General features: G+C 33.2%; 4 protein-coding genes across 11 annotated transcripts; 2 read left to right on the top strand and 2 right to left on the bottom strand.

The window, feature by feature from the left end:
* Positions 1-61: 61 nt before the first annotated feature.
* LOC107413977 (uncharacterized) lies at positions 62-4,761 on the bottom strand. Of its 3 annotated transcripts, XM_048469697.2 has the most exons (14): positions 4,529-4,759; positions 4,231-4,395; positions 3,629-3,730; positions 3,399-3,533; positions 3,207-3,275; positions 3,000-3,096; positions 2,799-2,901; positions 2,321-2,549; positions 1,846-1,959; positions 1,609-1,740; positions 1,328-1,408; positions 810-926; positions 439-536; positions 62-325 (listed from the first exon to the last, which is right to left on the bottom strand). In XM_048469697.2, exons 1-13 carry the CDS (start codon positions 4,646-4,648, stop codon positions 450-452), a joined length of 1,551 nt encoding a protein of 516 aa, XP_048325654.2. In that variant the 5' UTR covers positions 4,649-4,759; the 3' UTR covers positions 62-325; positions 439-449. The 3 variants fall into 3 exon arrangements, with proteins under 3 accessions (XP_048325654.2, XP_060675473.1, XP_048325658.2); XM_060819490.1 differs by lacking the exon at positions 1,846-1,959 and having other exon boundaries at positions 4,529-4,761; XM_048469701.2 differs by lacking the exons at positions 62-325; positions 439-536 and having other exon boundaries at positions 806-926; positions 1,328-1,385; positions 4,529-4,761.
* Positions 4,762-4,972: 211 nt separating this feature from the next.
* On the top strand, positions 4,973-7,556 carry LOC107413979 (uncharacterized). 2 transcript variants are annotated; one of them, XM_048469702.2, is made up of 8 exons: positions 5,160-5,300; positions 5,560-5,633; positions 5,906-5,954; positions 6,044-6,146; positions 6,235-6,330; positions 6,419-6,493; positions 6,870-6,939; positions 7,241-7,556. In XM_048469702.2, the coding sequence occupies exons 2-8, from the start codon at positions 5,619-5,621 to the stop codon at positions 7,307-7,309; spliced, it is 477 nt and encodes a 158-aa protein (XP_048325659.1). In that variant the 5' UTR covers positions 5,160-5,300; positions 5,560-5,618; the 3' UTR covers positions 7,310-7,556. The 2 variants fall into 2 exon arrangements, with proteins under 2 accessions (XP_015877540.3, XP_048325659.1); XM_016022054.4 differs by lacking the exon at positions 5,560-5,633 and having other exon boundaries at positions 4,973-5,300.
* A 621-nt stretch (positions 7,557-8,177) lies between these two features.
* On the top strand, positions 8,178-10,615 carry LOC107413982 (uncharacterized). Of its 2 annotated transcripts, none has more exons than XM_060819708.1 (7): positions 8,178-8,542; positions 9,203-9,251; positions 9,354-9,456; positions 9,551-9,646; positions 9,773-9,841; positions 9,958-10,027; positions 10,280-10,615. In XM_060819708.1, exons 1-7 carry the CDS (start codon positions 8,291-8,293, stop codon positions 10,358-10,360), a joined length of 720 nt encoding a protein of 239 aa, XP_060675691.1. In that variant the 5' UTR covers positions 8,178-8,290; the 3' UTR covers positions 10,361-10,615. The 2 variants fall into 2 exon arrangements, with proteins under 2 accessions (XP_060675691.1, XP_015877544.3); XM_016022058.4 differs by having other exon boundaries at positions 8,183-8,542; positions 9,767-9,841.
* A 5-nt stretch (positions 10,616-10,620) lies between these two features.
* LOC107413986 (reticulon-like protein B16) lies at positions 10,621-14,733 on the bottom strand. Of its 4 annotated transcripts, none has more exons than XR_007239659.2 (6): positions 14,200-14,733; positions 12,753-12,933; positions 12,526-12,667; positions 11,963-12,032; positions 11,085-11,262; positions 10,621-10,999 (listed from the first exon to the last, which is right to left on the bottom strand). XR_007239659.2 is itself a non-coding variant. In XM_048470165.2 (6 exons), the coding sequence occupies exons 1-5, from the start codon at positions 14,348-14,350 to the stop codon at positions 11,133-11,135; spliced, it is 711 nt and encodes a 236-aa protein (XP_048326122.2). In that variant the 5' UTR covers positions 14,351-14,732; the 3' UTR covers positions 10,621-10,999; positions 11,085-11,132. The 4 variants fall into 4 exon arrangements, 3 of the variants coding, with proteins under 3 accessions (XP_048326122.2, XP_048326124.2, XP_048326125.2); XM_048470165.2 differs by having other exon boundaries at positions 11,085-11,299; positions 14,200-14,732; XM_048470168.2 differs by lacking the exon at positions 10,621-10,999 and adding an exon at positions 11,385-11,440 and having other exon boundaries at positions 11,160-11,299.
* Positions 14,734-16,183: the final 1,450 nt, after the last annotated feature.

Here is a 16,183-nt window from a genome sequence, read left to right on the forward strand (position 1 = left end):
TCTCAAAATGTCAAAAATAAGAATCTTGTGAGGCTCATTTAAGCAAGGAAACAACTAAAAGTACAGAAATGTTCTACTATTAAGTTTCAATAATCATGAGAAGGATGTATACCAATAGCAATGTGCCTTGAGTTCCAGATGGAATTGGGTAAAGTACAGAGTATCGAATGCGTTCTAGTTGATTAACCAGAAAGACTACTTTGCCCTAAGTTACTCTTGAGGAAAGCCAAAGTCAATGATCCCATGAAGAAGACTGTTACATAGTGTATGTCAGCAGCATGGTATAATACACACATAGGTTGGTTAGAGAGTGAACCTGCTCTTCCTGGCACATCGAAAATGGCAAAAAGAGGAAGGTCATATCTACAAATATTTGTGGCATTAAAAGATCCTCAAGATCTCAAAAAAAGAATGACCTTAAATCAGGAAATCATTTACATTAGAAAATTTCAAGAAGTGGAGACAGTCTGAAGTTTCGAAAGTTGTTCTTGTCGACGCCCTACACGGAATGCTGTCGCTATCCACAATAAGCAAACCTAAACAAGCAAACAGAGTGTGTTCAAACATCATGATGTTGGTTGCAAGATATAATTGGGAAATAGCAAGATTTTCCAAATACCAAGTGGCAAGCAAGAATAGACAAAATACAGAGACAGCACCATTTTTTAAAGAGGAAAACAGGGTTTAAAAAGTTATAACTACAGTCTACATGTCTTGGTATGGTTACGTCTCCTAGCCTAAAAAGGAAAATGGAATTATATAAATAGATTTTAGAAGGAAAACCAAAAGAAGGAAATATTCAGTCGTACAGGAAGGGCATATAGAGAGGCAGTCGATGTTCTCCCATTAAGAGTGCTGAAAAGTAGCTTGTACATTCCTGCTGCTGTAGCGTCTCCAAGTCTTTGAACAAATACATCGATGCAGACCTGCAGTAGCATGTATTTAGATGATTTACAATTTGATTATTAGTATCATGTCCTCGTTGATGCAGAAGAAAAATCCTAAATATGGCATTACTATCTGCAGAGTGCATCACATTTACGTGAAGTCATACGTTGGCAATAACGTCTGGTGTTACAATCTATTCACCTAATTAAAAAATAAATAAATAAATAAATACATAAATAAAAAATCAGTTGTTATTAACATCTGGTGTTACAACCTAATCACCTGATTAAAAAAAATAAAAATAAAAATAAATCAGGTGCTACAAATCAAAGAGATTAGAGTTGCTTGTTCAACAAGTGGAAACTACAAGTTCAGGAGCTTCTTGAGTGGATAAGAATAGAAACCAACTGGCAACCAAAGATATATTAAATATTCATACCTTGGCCTTGCACTTTTCATCCTGTGAGACAACAGTAAATAGAAGTTCTCTTCCAGGCCTGGTCACAACATAAGTAACAACCTAGTAATCAAAAAGCAATTTGTAAGAGCAAGTGTTCATGATCTTTGAGTGGAGTTCTCAGTGCTAGTGATGAAAAACTATCAAAATATAGTGCCAACTTAGCAAAATGTGATTGCTAGATCAGAAAACTTGGTTAAATAGAAAAGATTGAGATACTATGAAAGGTTAAATGCATAAATTTGTCAATAAATGAGACCAACCTTCCGCAGGGTCTCAGAAATTGCAACAGCGAGCCAAGTCGGCCAAACAGCAATTGCAACCAGATTTGAGAATGCAACAATAGGAGAAGAACAAATAGCTGTAGTAACTCCAGCAACAGTTAGAATGCGACCCTGCACATGACAAATGAAAGTAACAAAATATTTTTCACTTTCTCTCCTGTAATTGCCAGATAATAACATTAAAATGCTGCAAATATTTAGCTGAACATAACATACTGTTAAGGTAAGTTGCCCAGCAAGGATAAAAACAGCAATAAAGCTGTTTATCTGGGCAAACAACTTTCTTCTTCCAATAGAGCTAGAAACAGTCATGGCAATTACACTCACTTTCTGCAATTACAGATCAGAGGAAAAAGTTAAAACATTTCTTCCTTTCTTCTTCTTCTTCTTTTTTTTTTTTTTCCTTCTTCTCCTTCTTTTAATGGGAAAAAAAAAAAAAAAGGTTTAATAGATACCAACTTCCAGCATGAAAAAAAATAAAAAAATGTGCACATATAGTTATAATCATTCCTAGGGAACACACTATGAAACAGTATTTTGCCCCCTCCAACCAAAAAAGAATTTAACACAAGATACACTGTCTACAACTATAAATAATACCATTACATATGCTATGTGTATAATAAAAAAAACAGAGATTGAAAGAAGATCTTAGATTACATAGAAATCTCTGGAACACAGGTTTTCTTACCTGAAAATAGAAGAATGAAGAGACAACTGCACTCAGCCACAGAAACAGAGAAACATACAGCAAGTAGGTCGATGACATTATGAGCACAAGTCCATCTAAGATGGCCCAAAGCTGAGGCTTCACCATCAAAGTAGATGACTTGGGAGAAGAACCTTTATGAATTTGATCAGTTTTCTCAGTTTTCCCACTTTTCCCATAGACCTCATTTTGTTGGTCAGAATCATCTTTTCTGAAACCCAAAGAAACTCAAGTCAAAAAACACAAGCTCTACAACAGAAATCGCCCCTCTCCCCATTCTGCCCCTCAATATTGAATCTTCTCTGCACCTTACAGAGTCTTTAGAATTTGCAAGCAAAGATATTCAAGAATCCAACTGAAAAACAGTTAGAAACTCATTCCAAGCCTTAAACCTGATCTAAATTCCACTTCCCTCCCCCCATATTTGAAGCAATGAAGCAAAATATGATAAATGGCTGACCTGAGGGGAGACAATTCTTCAGGGACGCGGGGTACATCCTGGTTTATACCTTTCGATAACTGAGCAGCAAATTCCATTAATAAAGCAGCAACGAGCAATAGGACTGCAATGGATCAAACAATGGAAGTTAAAACTCAACAAGATGGAAGGGGAGAAAGAATAGAGCATCAATATGCCAAAGACCGAAACAAGCAAACATACAAGGCCCCATCCAAGCCATTCCTGTAGCAAATAACGACCCAAAAAGCTGGCCAAGCGTTGCCCCAGCACCAATGAACCCAAATAATCTTGAACCTGACTGAACACAAAACAAGTTAAAAGCGAAAAAAATATAAATAAATAAAAATTTAAAAAAAAAAAAAAAAAAAAACTTTACTAGTGATCAAATATTTGTGGCAGCATACAAACCTCAGTATCCATCACATCAATTATTCTAGCCCATGTTGAGGAAATTGTGATTAGATTAAGTAGAGCAACCTTCAAACAGGGGGGGGGAAAAACCATCACAACCCTGATTTTGAAAATTCTTAATGAAATTTAGTGTTAATAACAAATTTCAAACTTTAACTGTTTTTGGAAATATCTGAAAGATTTCCTTACCCAAAGAAAAAATCCGATTCTCACAGAGATATAGAACCATCCATGGTTCTCCCAACCTATTGAATGCGCTGGATTGGCTTGGTTATCATCGACCCTCAGATTCCCTTCTGAAGTGGAGGATACAGTAACCGACCCCTGGACAATAACAATTCAGTACATGACAAAAAACAGAAAAAACTTTTCAAAGATAATCAATGTTAGGAAAATTCTTCTATGAAATCACATCTTACCTTCAAGGCTGATGGTGAATACCCAGCTGATGAGGAGGTATACCATAGAATGAAAAATACAACAAGTGATACACTGAAAAACCTGTGTATCAAAACTAAAGCCTGAAATTTCAAGAAGCACCTATTACAGGGAGATAAGTAAATAAATGAAAACTAAAATTTGGTAAGAGTTAACTCTTTCCATGAAAGTAGTGTTGGACAAAATGGTTAACCTAAAATAGCATGTATCAGGTATTACCACAAAAATTTTACTTTCAACTCCTTATTTAAGTCATAATAGGTCACCAAAAGCTAAAACCATACGAAGAATTTCTTTTTTTCATTAATGCTGAGGCAAAGAATGCTTGTTATAACCGTGTCCTGTGAATTTGAGCGGCATATCATTGTAATTGCTTTTGCTCTTCCATCTTAAAACCTGGCTATTTTAGGTATTTATGATTTATGACCGCAATGTTTGGGAGATGTAAACATCAAAATCCAAACTTTATGCACAATTAAAACGCCTTTATACATAAAATGTCATTTTTCAATCTCATTTCTAGCTCAGTTCTTTAAAATAAACTTTCAATCACGGTACAATAAATGGTGGAAAATGTACATACCTTGCCTTTAGAAAGATTTGGCAACGAGAAAATGAGAGTTGAAATGGGAGCTGCAATCAAAGTGAGAGCCAAAGACCCCATAAACAGACCCGGCAGGTTCGATAATCCCAAAGAGATCGCACCCTCATCTCGCAATGGAAGAACCACAAAATACGAGCTCAAAATCTGCATTCAAAATAAATAAATAAAAAAATTTGAGGAAAATCAACAAAAACCCAGTTCATAAAAAATCAATAAAATGTTGTTACAGGTCAACCCAAAAAAAAAAAAAAAAAAAAGAAGGATCAGGTGGGCTTACGAAGAAGAAGCATAAGGAGGAGTGGAGCAAACAAGAGGTCTCGTGAGGATGCACTGAAACGAATATAGAGACGATTGCATCCAATCGAGACCTACCAATCATCATCATCATGTTGCTCATCGCCTTTCTTCCCAATTCTCTTCGTTTCGTGGAAAGAAGACGAGGAAAATTCCATAAATTGCCCGCTTCAGCTCCAAACAATCGCAACGAATGATTGGGCTTTTCGGCCCATTTTTGCTGCTGATTATGGGCCTGTAGGAGTAGGAGATTAATAAATAAATAAATAAATAAATAAATAAAACACCGATCCTACGGTTATTCTAAAACTCCATTAATCATATGACACGTAAACACTTGATAAGACATCTGGCCAAACTAATCCACGTGGCAAGAACAGACCAATATCTGTGATATTTTCAGCTACCGACTGCTACGTCGTACCGCATCGAATCACTCACTCTTCTCTCTCTCGAAGTTCTCTGAAGCTGAAAAAGAGAGGATTAGAATGACGAGCATTCCAGGTAGAGGGTGGTCCAGTGGCAGGTTGTTAAGAACGGGTCTGACCCAGCTTCATATGGACCCGAACCCGAGAAGAATAAGAATCGGCAGCGATTATACTCATCTTAAAGCTTTTTCCAAATCCATGGATGGTGGTGGTATAGCAGGACGAGGAAATGGTGTGCTTCGGTTTCCTTTGTCTCCCACCTGCGATTTCGTTATCCAGAGAGGAGATATCACCAAGTGGTTCGTAGACGGTTCCACCGACGCCATTGTCAGTGCCTCTCTCTCTCTCTCTTAATTTCTTTTCAGAATTTGTAGTTTCTTTGATTTCCTGTTTATGGGTTTTTTTTTTTAATTTTTAATTTTTATTTTATTTTTAATTACTGAGCTTCTGGGTTGGTGTTAGATTCTTAGATAATCAAGCCAATTTCATGAAAAACGAAAATCCCAATTTTTTTTATTTCTTTTTTACTATTGGGAAAATGCTGTTCTTGATTTTTATGCTTTCTTATACTGTTTTATCTCTGTAGTGTGTTGGATTTTCCTCAGCGAATGAGAATTGAAGAATTGTATATATGTGAAGGAGTATATGATCTACTCGTCGGTGGGGTTTCGAATTTTGTGCATCTGCTAATTGCTTTAGCTCGGATTATAAATACCATTCACGATTAGCTCATTGATACTATGAATCAAAGGCCTCCGTGGTCGTATACTTAATATTATGAAAGTTTTTGTGCATGAATCATGGTTAAACTTACATGTTAATTTATTAATCTGATTAACCAAAACAGGTATTGTATAATCAATTACCATAATTTTGTGGCAGTTTAATTTCTTTCATCTGTGTTGAAATAATGGGTGGAAATCATTTCATAGGTAAATGCAGCGAATGAGCGAATGCTTGGAGGTGGTGGTGCAGATGGAGGTAATATGTTGTAAAAAAATGTTCTGTTGTAAACGTTTTGTTATGAACCCAATATAGCTTCTGATTTTGTTTTTCATTAATTCTTACAGCCATACATAGGGCTGCGGGTCCAGATCTTCTGGAAGCATGCCGGAATGTCCCAGAAGTTAGACCTGGAGTTCGCTGCCCAACAGGAGAAGCAAGGATTACTCCGTAAGATTTTTTTATTTGGATTTTTGCATTCAATATTTTGTTAATATGGTTAGCATGAGTATGATGTAAAGTTGTTGTGCATATGCAGAGGCTTCAGGTTGCCTGTCTCTCATGTGATTCACACAGTTGGGCCCATCTACAATGCCAATAGTGATCCAGAAGCCACTCTGAGAAGTGCATACAGGTATCTGTACTGTTTCCTGTCGTTGTTAATCCTAGTAGGTTAATATGTCTCAATGAGTTTCTTATTTTTGTTCGCAACTTGATTACAGAAACAGCTTGAGGGTTGCCAAAGATAACAACATTCAATATATTGCTTTTACTGCCATATCTTGTGGTGTCTATGGGTAAGCTGATGCAAAGGAATTCCCACTATTATCCACCATATTAAGTTTTTATGTTCGTTTCTTTCATAGCTTGGAAATTGAATTGAAGCATATAGTAAAAGGTCAATCAACTTTGTTGTTTGCTGACTAGCATTGAGTATTAACCTCATTTTCCTCTCTCTCTCTCTCTCCCCGAAATAGAAACTAAACCTCATGCTCATTAGGCTAAGATTATGCATTTCCTGCCATGTGTTACAGACATGGCAAGTACTTATGATGTAATGACTGAGAAAATGGAATATGATGTAGACATGGATTCTAAAGTTGCTTTCTTTGGTGCTTGTTTAAGATAGATGACAAATTCATCCTGTCTCTAATTTTCAATGTAATCTTTCAGATACCCTTATGAGGAAGCTGCCACAGTTGCTATATCTACAGCTAAAGAGTTTGCAAATGACTTTAAAGAGGTATATCTATTCATAACTTTGTATGTTGCTTCATCATGATATCGCTGCATTAGGAGTAATAGTTTCAAAATTTTTAAATTTGCTTTTCCATTAACCATGTCAATATTTTCAAAGTCTTTGTTAAGTTAAACAACAATTTGATTTTTGGTGGCTTTCGAGTTCTGTAAGGTTATTGTAGCATAAATGTTTACAAGCTTGATTAACAAATAGAACATAAATAGAAATTGAACAAAACAATCAACCTGTCAGTTAGTAGAATCTTGTTGTGAACAAATTGAATTGACAGTGTTAATGTTTGCAGGTGCACTTTGTACTGTTCCTTGAAGATATCTACAATGTCTGGTTGAACAAGGCGAATGAATTGCTCTAAACATCAATAAGAGTGCCTCGGTCTATTCTAGATGCTTATAGAGAATTGATAAACTTAGCATATTTTGTGGTTGTTGAATGGTTGGACTTTTGTACTTATTACCTTCATCTGAAAGACATTGGAGTGAGTGATATTGGTGCTTTGTCAACTTTATGAAGTACTTGATATACAGGACTGTAAACCTTCTTGTAAATCTTCTTCATATGGTCATTTTGCCTATTATATTAACTAGTTGATAATTACTCCACATTTATTGTTTATTACGTTAATTTGATATTTCTAAATCTAATTTAATTCGTTTTATCTAACTGTTACAAGTGTTTTTTTTTTTTTTTAAAAAAAAAGGAATTGGGATTCACTTGATTTACCCAAAAAAAAAAAAAAATAGAACAAATTAATAAGTTACTATTTAAGAAATGTTAAAGGTGAGAGAAAAATTAATTTTTAGAATTTAATTTATCAGAATTTAGTTTTTTGAAAAATAATATTTTTTGATTTGTTTAATATGAAATTTATAAGTAATTAAATTTAATATTGTATAAAATATTTCTAGAGGGAATATTTTTTCATGTATTTTACTATATTTATTGAAATTTAATTTTTTAAATTTATATTTTTTCAAAAAAAAAATTATCATATTTTCAAACAAATTAATTTCCATTAATTTTCTTTTATCAAAGACACCGCAAAAGAAAAAAGTTGGGTTCACTTTTTAAATCGTTTAAATTTTGGAGAACGATGACAACTTGTTTCGATTCATTTCTAAAAATTGAAATTTCTTAATTTAATAATATTTTAACATGACGTCGAAATAATTTGTAAATATTTAATAAAGCGATATTCTTCAAATAGGCCGTAGACGACAGGTGGAGAAGCCAATAAAAAAATATTTGAAAAATATTTAGTGACAGACTGCTCTGCTGCATCGTACCGCATGAAATCCCACACTCTTCATCTCTGTAACTGAAAACAAACCGTCCAATGAGCAGCATTCTAGTTGGAGGGTACAGCTTCCTGAGAACGGGTCTGACCCATCAGTACCTGTACCGAAACCCAAGACCCAGACTCAGAATTCTCAGACTGATACTCAGAGCTTCCATGGCTGATGATGATAAACAAAGACCTGAAACAGAAAATGGAGTGGTTCGCTTTCCTCTCTCTCCCTCTTACAGTATCGTCATCCAGAGAGGAGATATCACCAAGTGGTTCGTCCATGGCTCCACAGACGCCATTGTCAGTGCCTCTCTCTTTCCTCCTTTTTGTTTGTTTGTTTGTTATTTCTTGTATTTATGTTGGATAGTTTCTAGTTTTTTAATTGACTAGCTGTTCAAGGTTGTATCTTTTTCTTGGCTCCTTGTTTGGTTGCGGAGAGTTTGTAAGAAAAGAGAATAAAAGGAATCTTTTTTACTAAGCACCTGATCAGATTTGTCTTAGATAATCTATGTGAGCTGTTGTTTTCAAATATTTTCTTGAGAAATGAAAAATCCCATTTCAATTTTGCAGTTTCTAATAAATTTATACATAGAAAAACAGAGAATACAGTATAAGAGAATTATATGTGTATATGAGGAGACAAATTTATCTACCCTATGTGGGCTTTCGATTTCTGTGAATATGTTAATATTGCTTTAGCTCAGATTATGGACATGCTAAACAAGCTCCTACTCAGAGCATAGCTGGTAGCGACTACATGGAACTAGAGCAACCGTGGTTGTACTGTATGCTTATATTATATTAAGGAACTTGTGCATAAATCATGGTGAAATTTAGTTTACGTGTAAGATTATTACTCTGAATCTGATTACCCAGAAACAGTTATTGTACTCTGTGAATCTACGATAGTTAAATTTGCTTCAGATCTGATATACACATTGATGGAGATCCCTTTCACAGGTTAATGCAGCAGAAGAGCGAATGCTTGGAGGTGGTGGTGTAGATGGAGGTAATTTTTTTGGCATGTTACAATCTAAATCTTTTTTTTTTTTTTGGATGAATATCAATCTACCATAGCTTCTAATTTTGTTTTTGTTTTTAATTATAACAGCCATTCATAGGGCAGCTGGACCAGACCTTCTGCAAGCATGCTATAATGTCCCAGAAGTTAGGCCTGGTGTCCGCTGCCCCACTGGAGAAGCAAGGATTACGCCGTAAGATATTCTTGTGATTTGGCTTCTCTCTCTGTATGCTTTTGTTTAGCATATTAAACATGATTGTTATATTTACTTTGTTGTGCATTTGCAGAGGTTTTCAGTTGCCTGTCTCTTATGTGATTCACACTGTTGGACCCATCTACGAGACTAATAGTGATCCAGAAGCATTTCTGAAAAGTGCATACAGGTATATATATATATATATGTTATGTATAGTGGTGCGGCTTGCTGCTTTTATTGCTAGTAGAATGCTGTCTCTCCTAATGATATTCTTTTGAATTTCTCTCTGTCCAAAATTTGATTTCAGCAACAGCTTGAAGGTTGCCAAAGAGAACAACGTTCAATATGTTGCATTTCCAGCCATATCTTGTGGTGTCTATGGGTAAGCAAGTTGATGCAAGATCACTCCTCTAGATGTTTCAATACATTGAATTTTAACTCAATCTCAAGCTCTTTGATTCTTTTTAATTTTTTTTTTTTTTCAATTATATATTTCAGATACCCTTATGAAGAAGCTGCTACAATTTCTATATCCACTGTTAAGGAATTCGCAAATGACTTTAAAGAGGTGTATGTATAATAAATTTTACCATGTTGGGCAACGCTTGTCAAATTACGTGTAGTCCCAGTAATTAGCCCATGAATTATATGAAATCAGATGGCAAATTTCCAGAGTTACATGAAGAACTACATATATAATATCTGTTTGTAATTTTGTATGCTGCTTCAAGAGATGGCTGGAATAAAATAAATCAATCTGTTGATCAGTAGGATCTTCTTGAGAAGTAACCAAATTTATATTATGTGTTATAATTTGCAGGTGCACTTTGTTCTGTACAATGAAGATATATACAATGTTTGGTTGAAGAAGGCAAATGAATTGCTTCAATCATCAATATGAATGCCTCTTATCTGTTCTGTACATATATAGCTCAGCTGTTCGTGCATTGGATCTAAAGGTGGGATTTGTATTCTGCAATATAGAATTGATGTAATAAGCAACATGTTGTGCTTGCAAAAATAGAGAAACACATTTGGAGTGATATCCGTATTTGTTTCCTTTGTGAGACATTCTATATACGAAAACCTTCTTGTAACAGTTAAACAAAACTGCATTTCATGAACTTAGTGCATTTAACCATCAAGTTAATCTTAACATCATAGCGACCAAAAGATAATAAATTGCTTTGTTATAACAAAATACATTATGTTTATATCGGTAACTCAGCCTATTTTTCAAACAAGTTAGTGATTAATTATTCCGATGGCATTTAACTACAAAATCGGAGAGAGAAAAAACCAACATAACAGTATCTCCAAAATCAGCAATTACAATTTACAACAATGGAAAATTAGAAGCCAGACATAACATTTGATATGTTATCCAAAATCATGATTAGCAGGGTTCAAGCAATCTTCCCTTCCATCCTAAGAAAGTTGCCTTAATGCATTTTCCATCTGCATCTTAGCCAAGAGATTCACAAAGTGCAAAACCAGAAGATTCAGATTGTGGTCCAACAAATAGCAAATAACACAATGACTGCAAAACAGCATCAATATTAGTGAAAAATCTATAAGCCATCTAAGGTTAAGAAGCAAAACAGCCAACATATTGAGGACTTAACAATTACACCATCTCCAACTTCTAAATGTGTAATTAACACTATCTGGACTCATGAATCTTTATCCTTGGATAAACTTCGGAAGAGTCTGCTAGGCACATTCTCATCCACTACTTTATAGTGCTTTGAAAATCGATGGTGGAGCATTCCACAATACTTATCAACATGTTCGTCGTATTTGCTGTACAAGGCAGGAAGTGTAATCAATATGATAGTTCCTGTCACCATTCAAATAGGCAAAAGTATAAATACAACGTTATATAAAGAGCTAAATATGTAGTAAATCAACCACAACACAACAACCTCGTGTTTTGAAAAAATTTCTCAGATCCTTAAAGCATGCCATGTAAGACAGTCACCTAACAAGGGAGCTTCTTCATTCAACAATAAAGCAAATTTGGAAAGAAATTTATACAAAACATTGAAACAGCATATCAGGTTCATGATAAGCTAAATTACCATAACAAAGCTTGATAAACTTGTCAATGTTAAAATTGTGGACAGAACAATATGGTTCCAGCCACAGGACTTGAGCCACATCCCCACCAGCAAAAAGATAGGCGAAGATAAATTCTATGTAACATTAAATAAATCCACAAACAATGTCTGTATGTGTGTGATATCTGAAACGAATATATAAAGGTTTCAAAGAGAACATGCATAAAGAAGGACGACGCCAAAATTGTGAGGCACCAGCAAAAAGAGAGGTGAAGATAAGTTCTATGTAGCGCTGAGTAAATCCAAAACAATGTGTGTGTATAATTCATCTGTAACGAATATATAAAGGTTTCAAAGAGCACACACATAAAGAAGAAAGAGGCCACAATTGTGAGGCATCAGACATATCATTCAGTTGAAAGACAAAGGATATTGTGCAATACCAACATATGCAATTGTGAAGAAAGAGATGAAGCTGCCAATGACAGACAAAAGCCACAAAGAGAGCACCACCTGTTACAAACAAAATAACTTAATAAGATACCTTTTTCAGTTGAACCATAGGCATAATACACAAACAAAATAGAACTTTTGTCATTATAGCAGGATAGTTCATATATCCCAAGAAATTCGCTGAGTGACAAAATAAAGTAGTTCAACATATGAGCCACAAAACCAAATGGGGTACAATTTTATCTAAGAGCTGAACCAAGTTTCCTGCAGAGCATTTTGCCAAACATAAATGCTTCATCTGCTTTGGTCAGGGAACTCTAGAAAAGTCTACTTCCTTTCCACCCCAGCCTAACTCTTTTTCTATTTATTTTTCCCTTCTTACTTTTCAAGGTAACCCCCATATGTTGGCAATCAACTAATCTCTTGGGGCCATGCAATTCCCAATGTTACACATGCATGAACAATATATCCACTCTCCCCAAGGGTCTCGTCACACCAGGTTCATGGCTCTAGAACTTCCTGAATGCTTACTATAATGCAAACTCAGACTGACCTTGAAGAAAAGTATGAAATCTTTGCCAAGAGTGATGTCATGAGCAATAAGAAGCACATTATTAATTTTTACACGAAATGATGCAGCGGCATTATTAACCATTTCCTCTGACAAAACTAGCTCTGGTAAATTTAGTGGTTGTCTGTTCAAGAAGCAATAAACCTGATCAGAAATAGCTTAAGGTCTAAATTGATAATAATGGATAGACAGAGGGGAGGTATCCATACTTGTTTCTATAAGCAGCATAATTGGCACAGAGAAACAATACTACGATCAAAATCAGCAACACATCTGAACAAATTGATAAGAATGATAGTCCAGACCATTCGAATAGGATCCATGCAACTGTAGCAGCAATGATGACGCCAAAGGAAACATGCTGCTGCTTCCACAATAGAACATCCGCAGCTAAGAGACAAGAGAAAAGGTACAAAGGACAGGTTAAATGACAATGAAATTATAATATAGGATATATGCAAGAAGTCTATAGCAGGTAACAAATTATTGTGACACAGTCAAATTAAATTTGACATGTTCCCAATGAATAACTAGACACTTCGACAAATTAATAAAATACCAAGCAGTCTTAAATAGATGTTAAATATCCAAAAAAAAGAAAAAAAAGAAAAAAAGAAATGCCTATGTTCCAGTTGACCTCATTGACATGAAGGTATAGGCAGGAAACAAGACAAGACATTTAACCCAAAAAAAAAGAATAACGTAGGTGAGCCACTTCAATGATCTTCTTTCACCCACTGAATACAGTATCTACTGTACATATTTTCTTCTTATTTTTCAAAGCTAACTATCTGAAAATAACAAAAATTGTAGACAAATACTAGCTATCTCTTTCTTAACACTAACCCTGTCAGAAAGAAAATGTGCCTGCAGTTACTGTAAAGCAATGAGACCACAAAGAGATCAAAGCGGTGTAACCATCCAAGGCCATACTCCATTAGGCAAGCTTGCAAAGGCGCCAGCAGCTCCAAATTAAGATAGAAGTGAGACCACTCTAATGATCTCTCTTGTCTTGCCAAGACTAAAATTCTACTCACTTTTTTCTTTTTCTTTTTCCAATTTAATGAAAAAAGAGAGGGAGTTACCAAGATTTTCTCTCCATTTTGCCCAAAGGACCAATATCAATATCTTCTTGTCTTATGATAATTATAACCACCATTCTTTAGGAAGGAACATTTTAACTGGCATTAGGCTGCTCCAAGTTCGAAATCTACAAAAGCAATTAATTTTTTAACAGTCACTAAGCAATGAATCAAAATGACAACTTTCCCGTGAAAACACAAACATTATTCTTCCCTTTATCTTCTCATTTCAGTTAATAGTAGGAATGAACCTTAAACTTTCCAGTATGGTCACTCACCTGGACAACCCCACCACTACATTCAATCACAGCAATCCAATCAATATTGTTTCATCAAAATTTAATAACAATATGAAAAACATCATCCTAGAGGACCGAGACAATCAAAAAGCTTTATAAAAACACTTACACAATTTCCCAGATAATTTTTCTTTTTCTTTTTTTCATATTCCAAAAGGGGGGACAAGAAGTGACAAAACCCATAAACAAAAAGAAAAGCACATAATCGGTAAACAAAAAATACAGCTTGTAAATATCAAAGAAAATACAAAAAGAATCGAAGAGTTTATTCTGACCTTTACCACCACCCATACAGTGGTGAACAGAGGCTTCGCGACCAAATAATCGATACCCAGATGTCGATGATGGCGTAGAAGAAGTGGAAGCCATGGCCTTCCTTCCATCTCCTTCTCCGTCTATGCTGTTTACGTCTTGTAAAATTTCCATCCAACCCCACGAAGACAAAAATTTGAAAAATCCAACTTCAATTCCCAAAAGAATAAATGTCCCAATATTTTCTATAAAAATAATTAAAAAAATAAATATATATTTAGAGAGAGTGTGTGTGAAGAAATAAAGTTGTGGGTTTTCGTTGAAGGTTCTTGAAAATTTTGAAATGGGCAGCTTCAATTCGGAATTGGGATCTGAAAGTTTGCGTTTTTTTTTTTTTTTTTTTTTTGGCGAAACCCTAAGACGACACCTGTCAATTACGGCAAAGACGACCACGGCAAGCCAACCAGGGGGGTTTGATTCACCTACATTCCCCTACACATTGCATTCTACAGCAATGCAATCTGATCATTTCCTAATTTCTGGTAGAAAGCGTTTTTTTTGTTTTTTATGGCATTCGTGGGATCCATTGTATAGAAATATATTTATCTGATTAAAATAAAAAAAATAAAAAATAAAAAAACTCTCTCTCTTTTCATTTTTTTCCTAATTTTAAAGTATTTTTGTAAAATTTTTAATTCATTTTTCTTTATGTTATATATTTGTTGTTGAAATATATTAAGAAAAAAATATATTTAAATTAGAGCATTATGAGTGATCCTTTTTTTTTTTTTTCATTTTTGATTTATGGTATTGATTAATTTTCAAATTTATTGAAATATTTTCATGCTTGGGAGCAAGAAAACAGTGCCTTTTTTACTTGCTCAATAATTTATCAAAAGTCATATTAGTAATAATTACAGAGGATGATATTTTTATATTATAGAAGGGTATTAAGCGCCAAAGTCTTTATGTAATTTTTAATAAATTTGGAGTCTATTTCAAGTAGTATAAAACAAAGTTTTAGATATCGAAATTTTTTGTGAAATTTTTTTTAAAATTTTTTATTTTTATAATGGGTTAAAAAATTTTAATTTCAAATAAAAATGAATAAAATTTTTATACTATTTATTAAAATTTTTATGAAAATTTTTATCAAAATATTCTTAATAATTTAATTAAAAGAATTCATAATATCTATTAAAATTTAAAAAAATTCATATAAAGCTTTGAAATTTTTATAAAAAATTTTAAAATGTCTAAGAAATATTTTAAATTTTTTATAAAGAAATCAAAAATATTATTGATATTTATTAAATTATTTTTCCAAATTAATTTTAGTAATATTTTTTTTTTAACTTTTTGATGGTTTTTTAAGTATTTAATTATATAAATAAAACTGAGTGAATTGAATTCAATAACATTGATAGATTCTATTCATTAATAATACATATGTATACTTGCTATATATTTTGTATAAGATGGATTCATTAGAATCTTATAATTACAAATTAATAATTAATTATATAAAAATGAAAAATAAAAATATAGAAATACAATATTATGTAGAATTGATATTAATAGTATTTAAATTAATACCATAAAGTAAATAAAAATAAAAAATTGATAGAATATATTATACTAAACATTAAAGACAACTATATTTAATATAAAATCTTTCTGGTTGATATATTAATAATTATATGAAAAATTATTAAAAAAATATATTTTTTTAATAATTATTTTTCATATTTAATATTTCAAAATGAAAATAAGAAAGAGATCAATAATTTCAATTACCTAATAATTTCAATTACCTAAGAGTTATATTAGTATTGAAATAATATTTATGAAATATAATGATTTGTAATGATTATTTTATCTTAATTAATAGACAATTTTATTAAATATATATATATATATATATATATATATATATATATGTTTTATCAATAATAGTTTATTTATAATCGTTACCGTTTACTATAAATTACATAAATAAAAAAAATA

Source organism: Ziziphus jujuba, chromosome 8 (genome assembly GCF_031755915.1).
Source record: "Ziziphus jujuba cultivar Dongzao chromosome 8, ASM3175591v1".
Classification (NCBI taxonomy): domain Eukaryota; kingdom Viridiplantae; phylum Streptophyta; class Magnoliopsida; order Rosales; family Rhamnaceae; genus Ziziphus; species Ziziphus jujuba.

Bases quoted from the DNA above. Each gene is read 5' to 3' on its own strand.
- LOC107413986 (XM_048470165.2), bottom strand. From the start codon at position 14,350: ATGGAAATTTTACAAGACGTAAACAGCATAGACGGAGAAGGAGATGGA. The intron at 12,668-12,752 runs GTATGGATACCT...CTTCTTGAACAG, and splicing joins TATGCTGCTTATAGAAACAA to ACAACCACTAAATTTACCAG. The intron at 11,300-11,962 runs GTATTGCACAAT...GAATGGTGACAG, and splicing joins CTTCACAATTGCATATGTTG to GAACTATCATATTGATTACA.
- LOC107413982 (XM_016022058.4), top strand. From the start codon at position 8,291: ATGAGCAGCATTCTAGTTGGAGGGTACAGCTTCCTGAGAACGGGTCTG. The intron at 9,252-9,353 runs GTAATTTTTTTG...TAATTATAACAG, and splicing joins AGGTGGTGGTGTAGATGGAG to CCATTCATAGGGCAGCTGGA. The intron at 10,028-10,279 runs GTGTATGTATAA...TATAATTTGCAG, and splicing joins TCGCAAATGACTTTAAAGAG to GTGCACTTTGTTCTGTACAA.
- LOC107413977 (XM_048469697.2), bottom strand. From the start codon at position 4,648: ATGAGCAACATGATGATGATGATTGGTAGGTCTCGATTGGATGCAATC. The intron at 4,396-4,528 runs GTAAGCCCACCT...TTTTGAATGCAG, and splicing joins CCTCCTTATGCTTCTTCTTC to ATTTTGAGCTCGTATTTTGT. The intron at 3,534-3,628 runs GTAAGATGTGAT...GTTATTGTCCAG, and splicing joins ATTCACCATCAGCCTTGAAG to GGGTCGGTTACTGTATCCTC.
- LOC107413979 (XM_016022054.4), top strand. From the start codon at position 5,034: ATGACGAGCATTCCAGGTAGAGGGTGGTCCAGTGGCAGGTTGTTAAGA. The intron at 5,955-6,043 runs GTAATATGTTGT...TAATTCTTACAG, and splicing joins AGGTGGTGGTGCAGATGGAG to CCATACATAGGGCTGCGGGT. The intron at 6,494-6,869 runs GTAAGCTGATGC...GTAATCTTTCAG, and splicing joins ATATCTTGTGGTGTCTATGG to ATACCCTTATGAGGAAGCTG.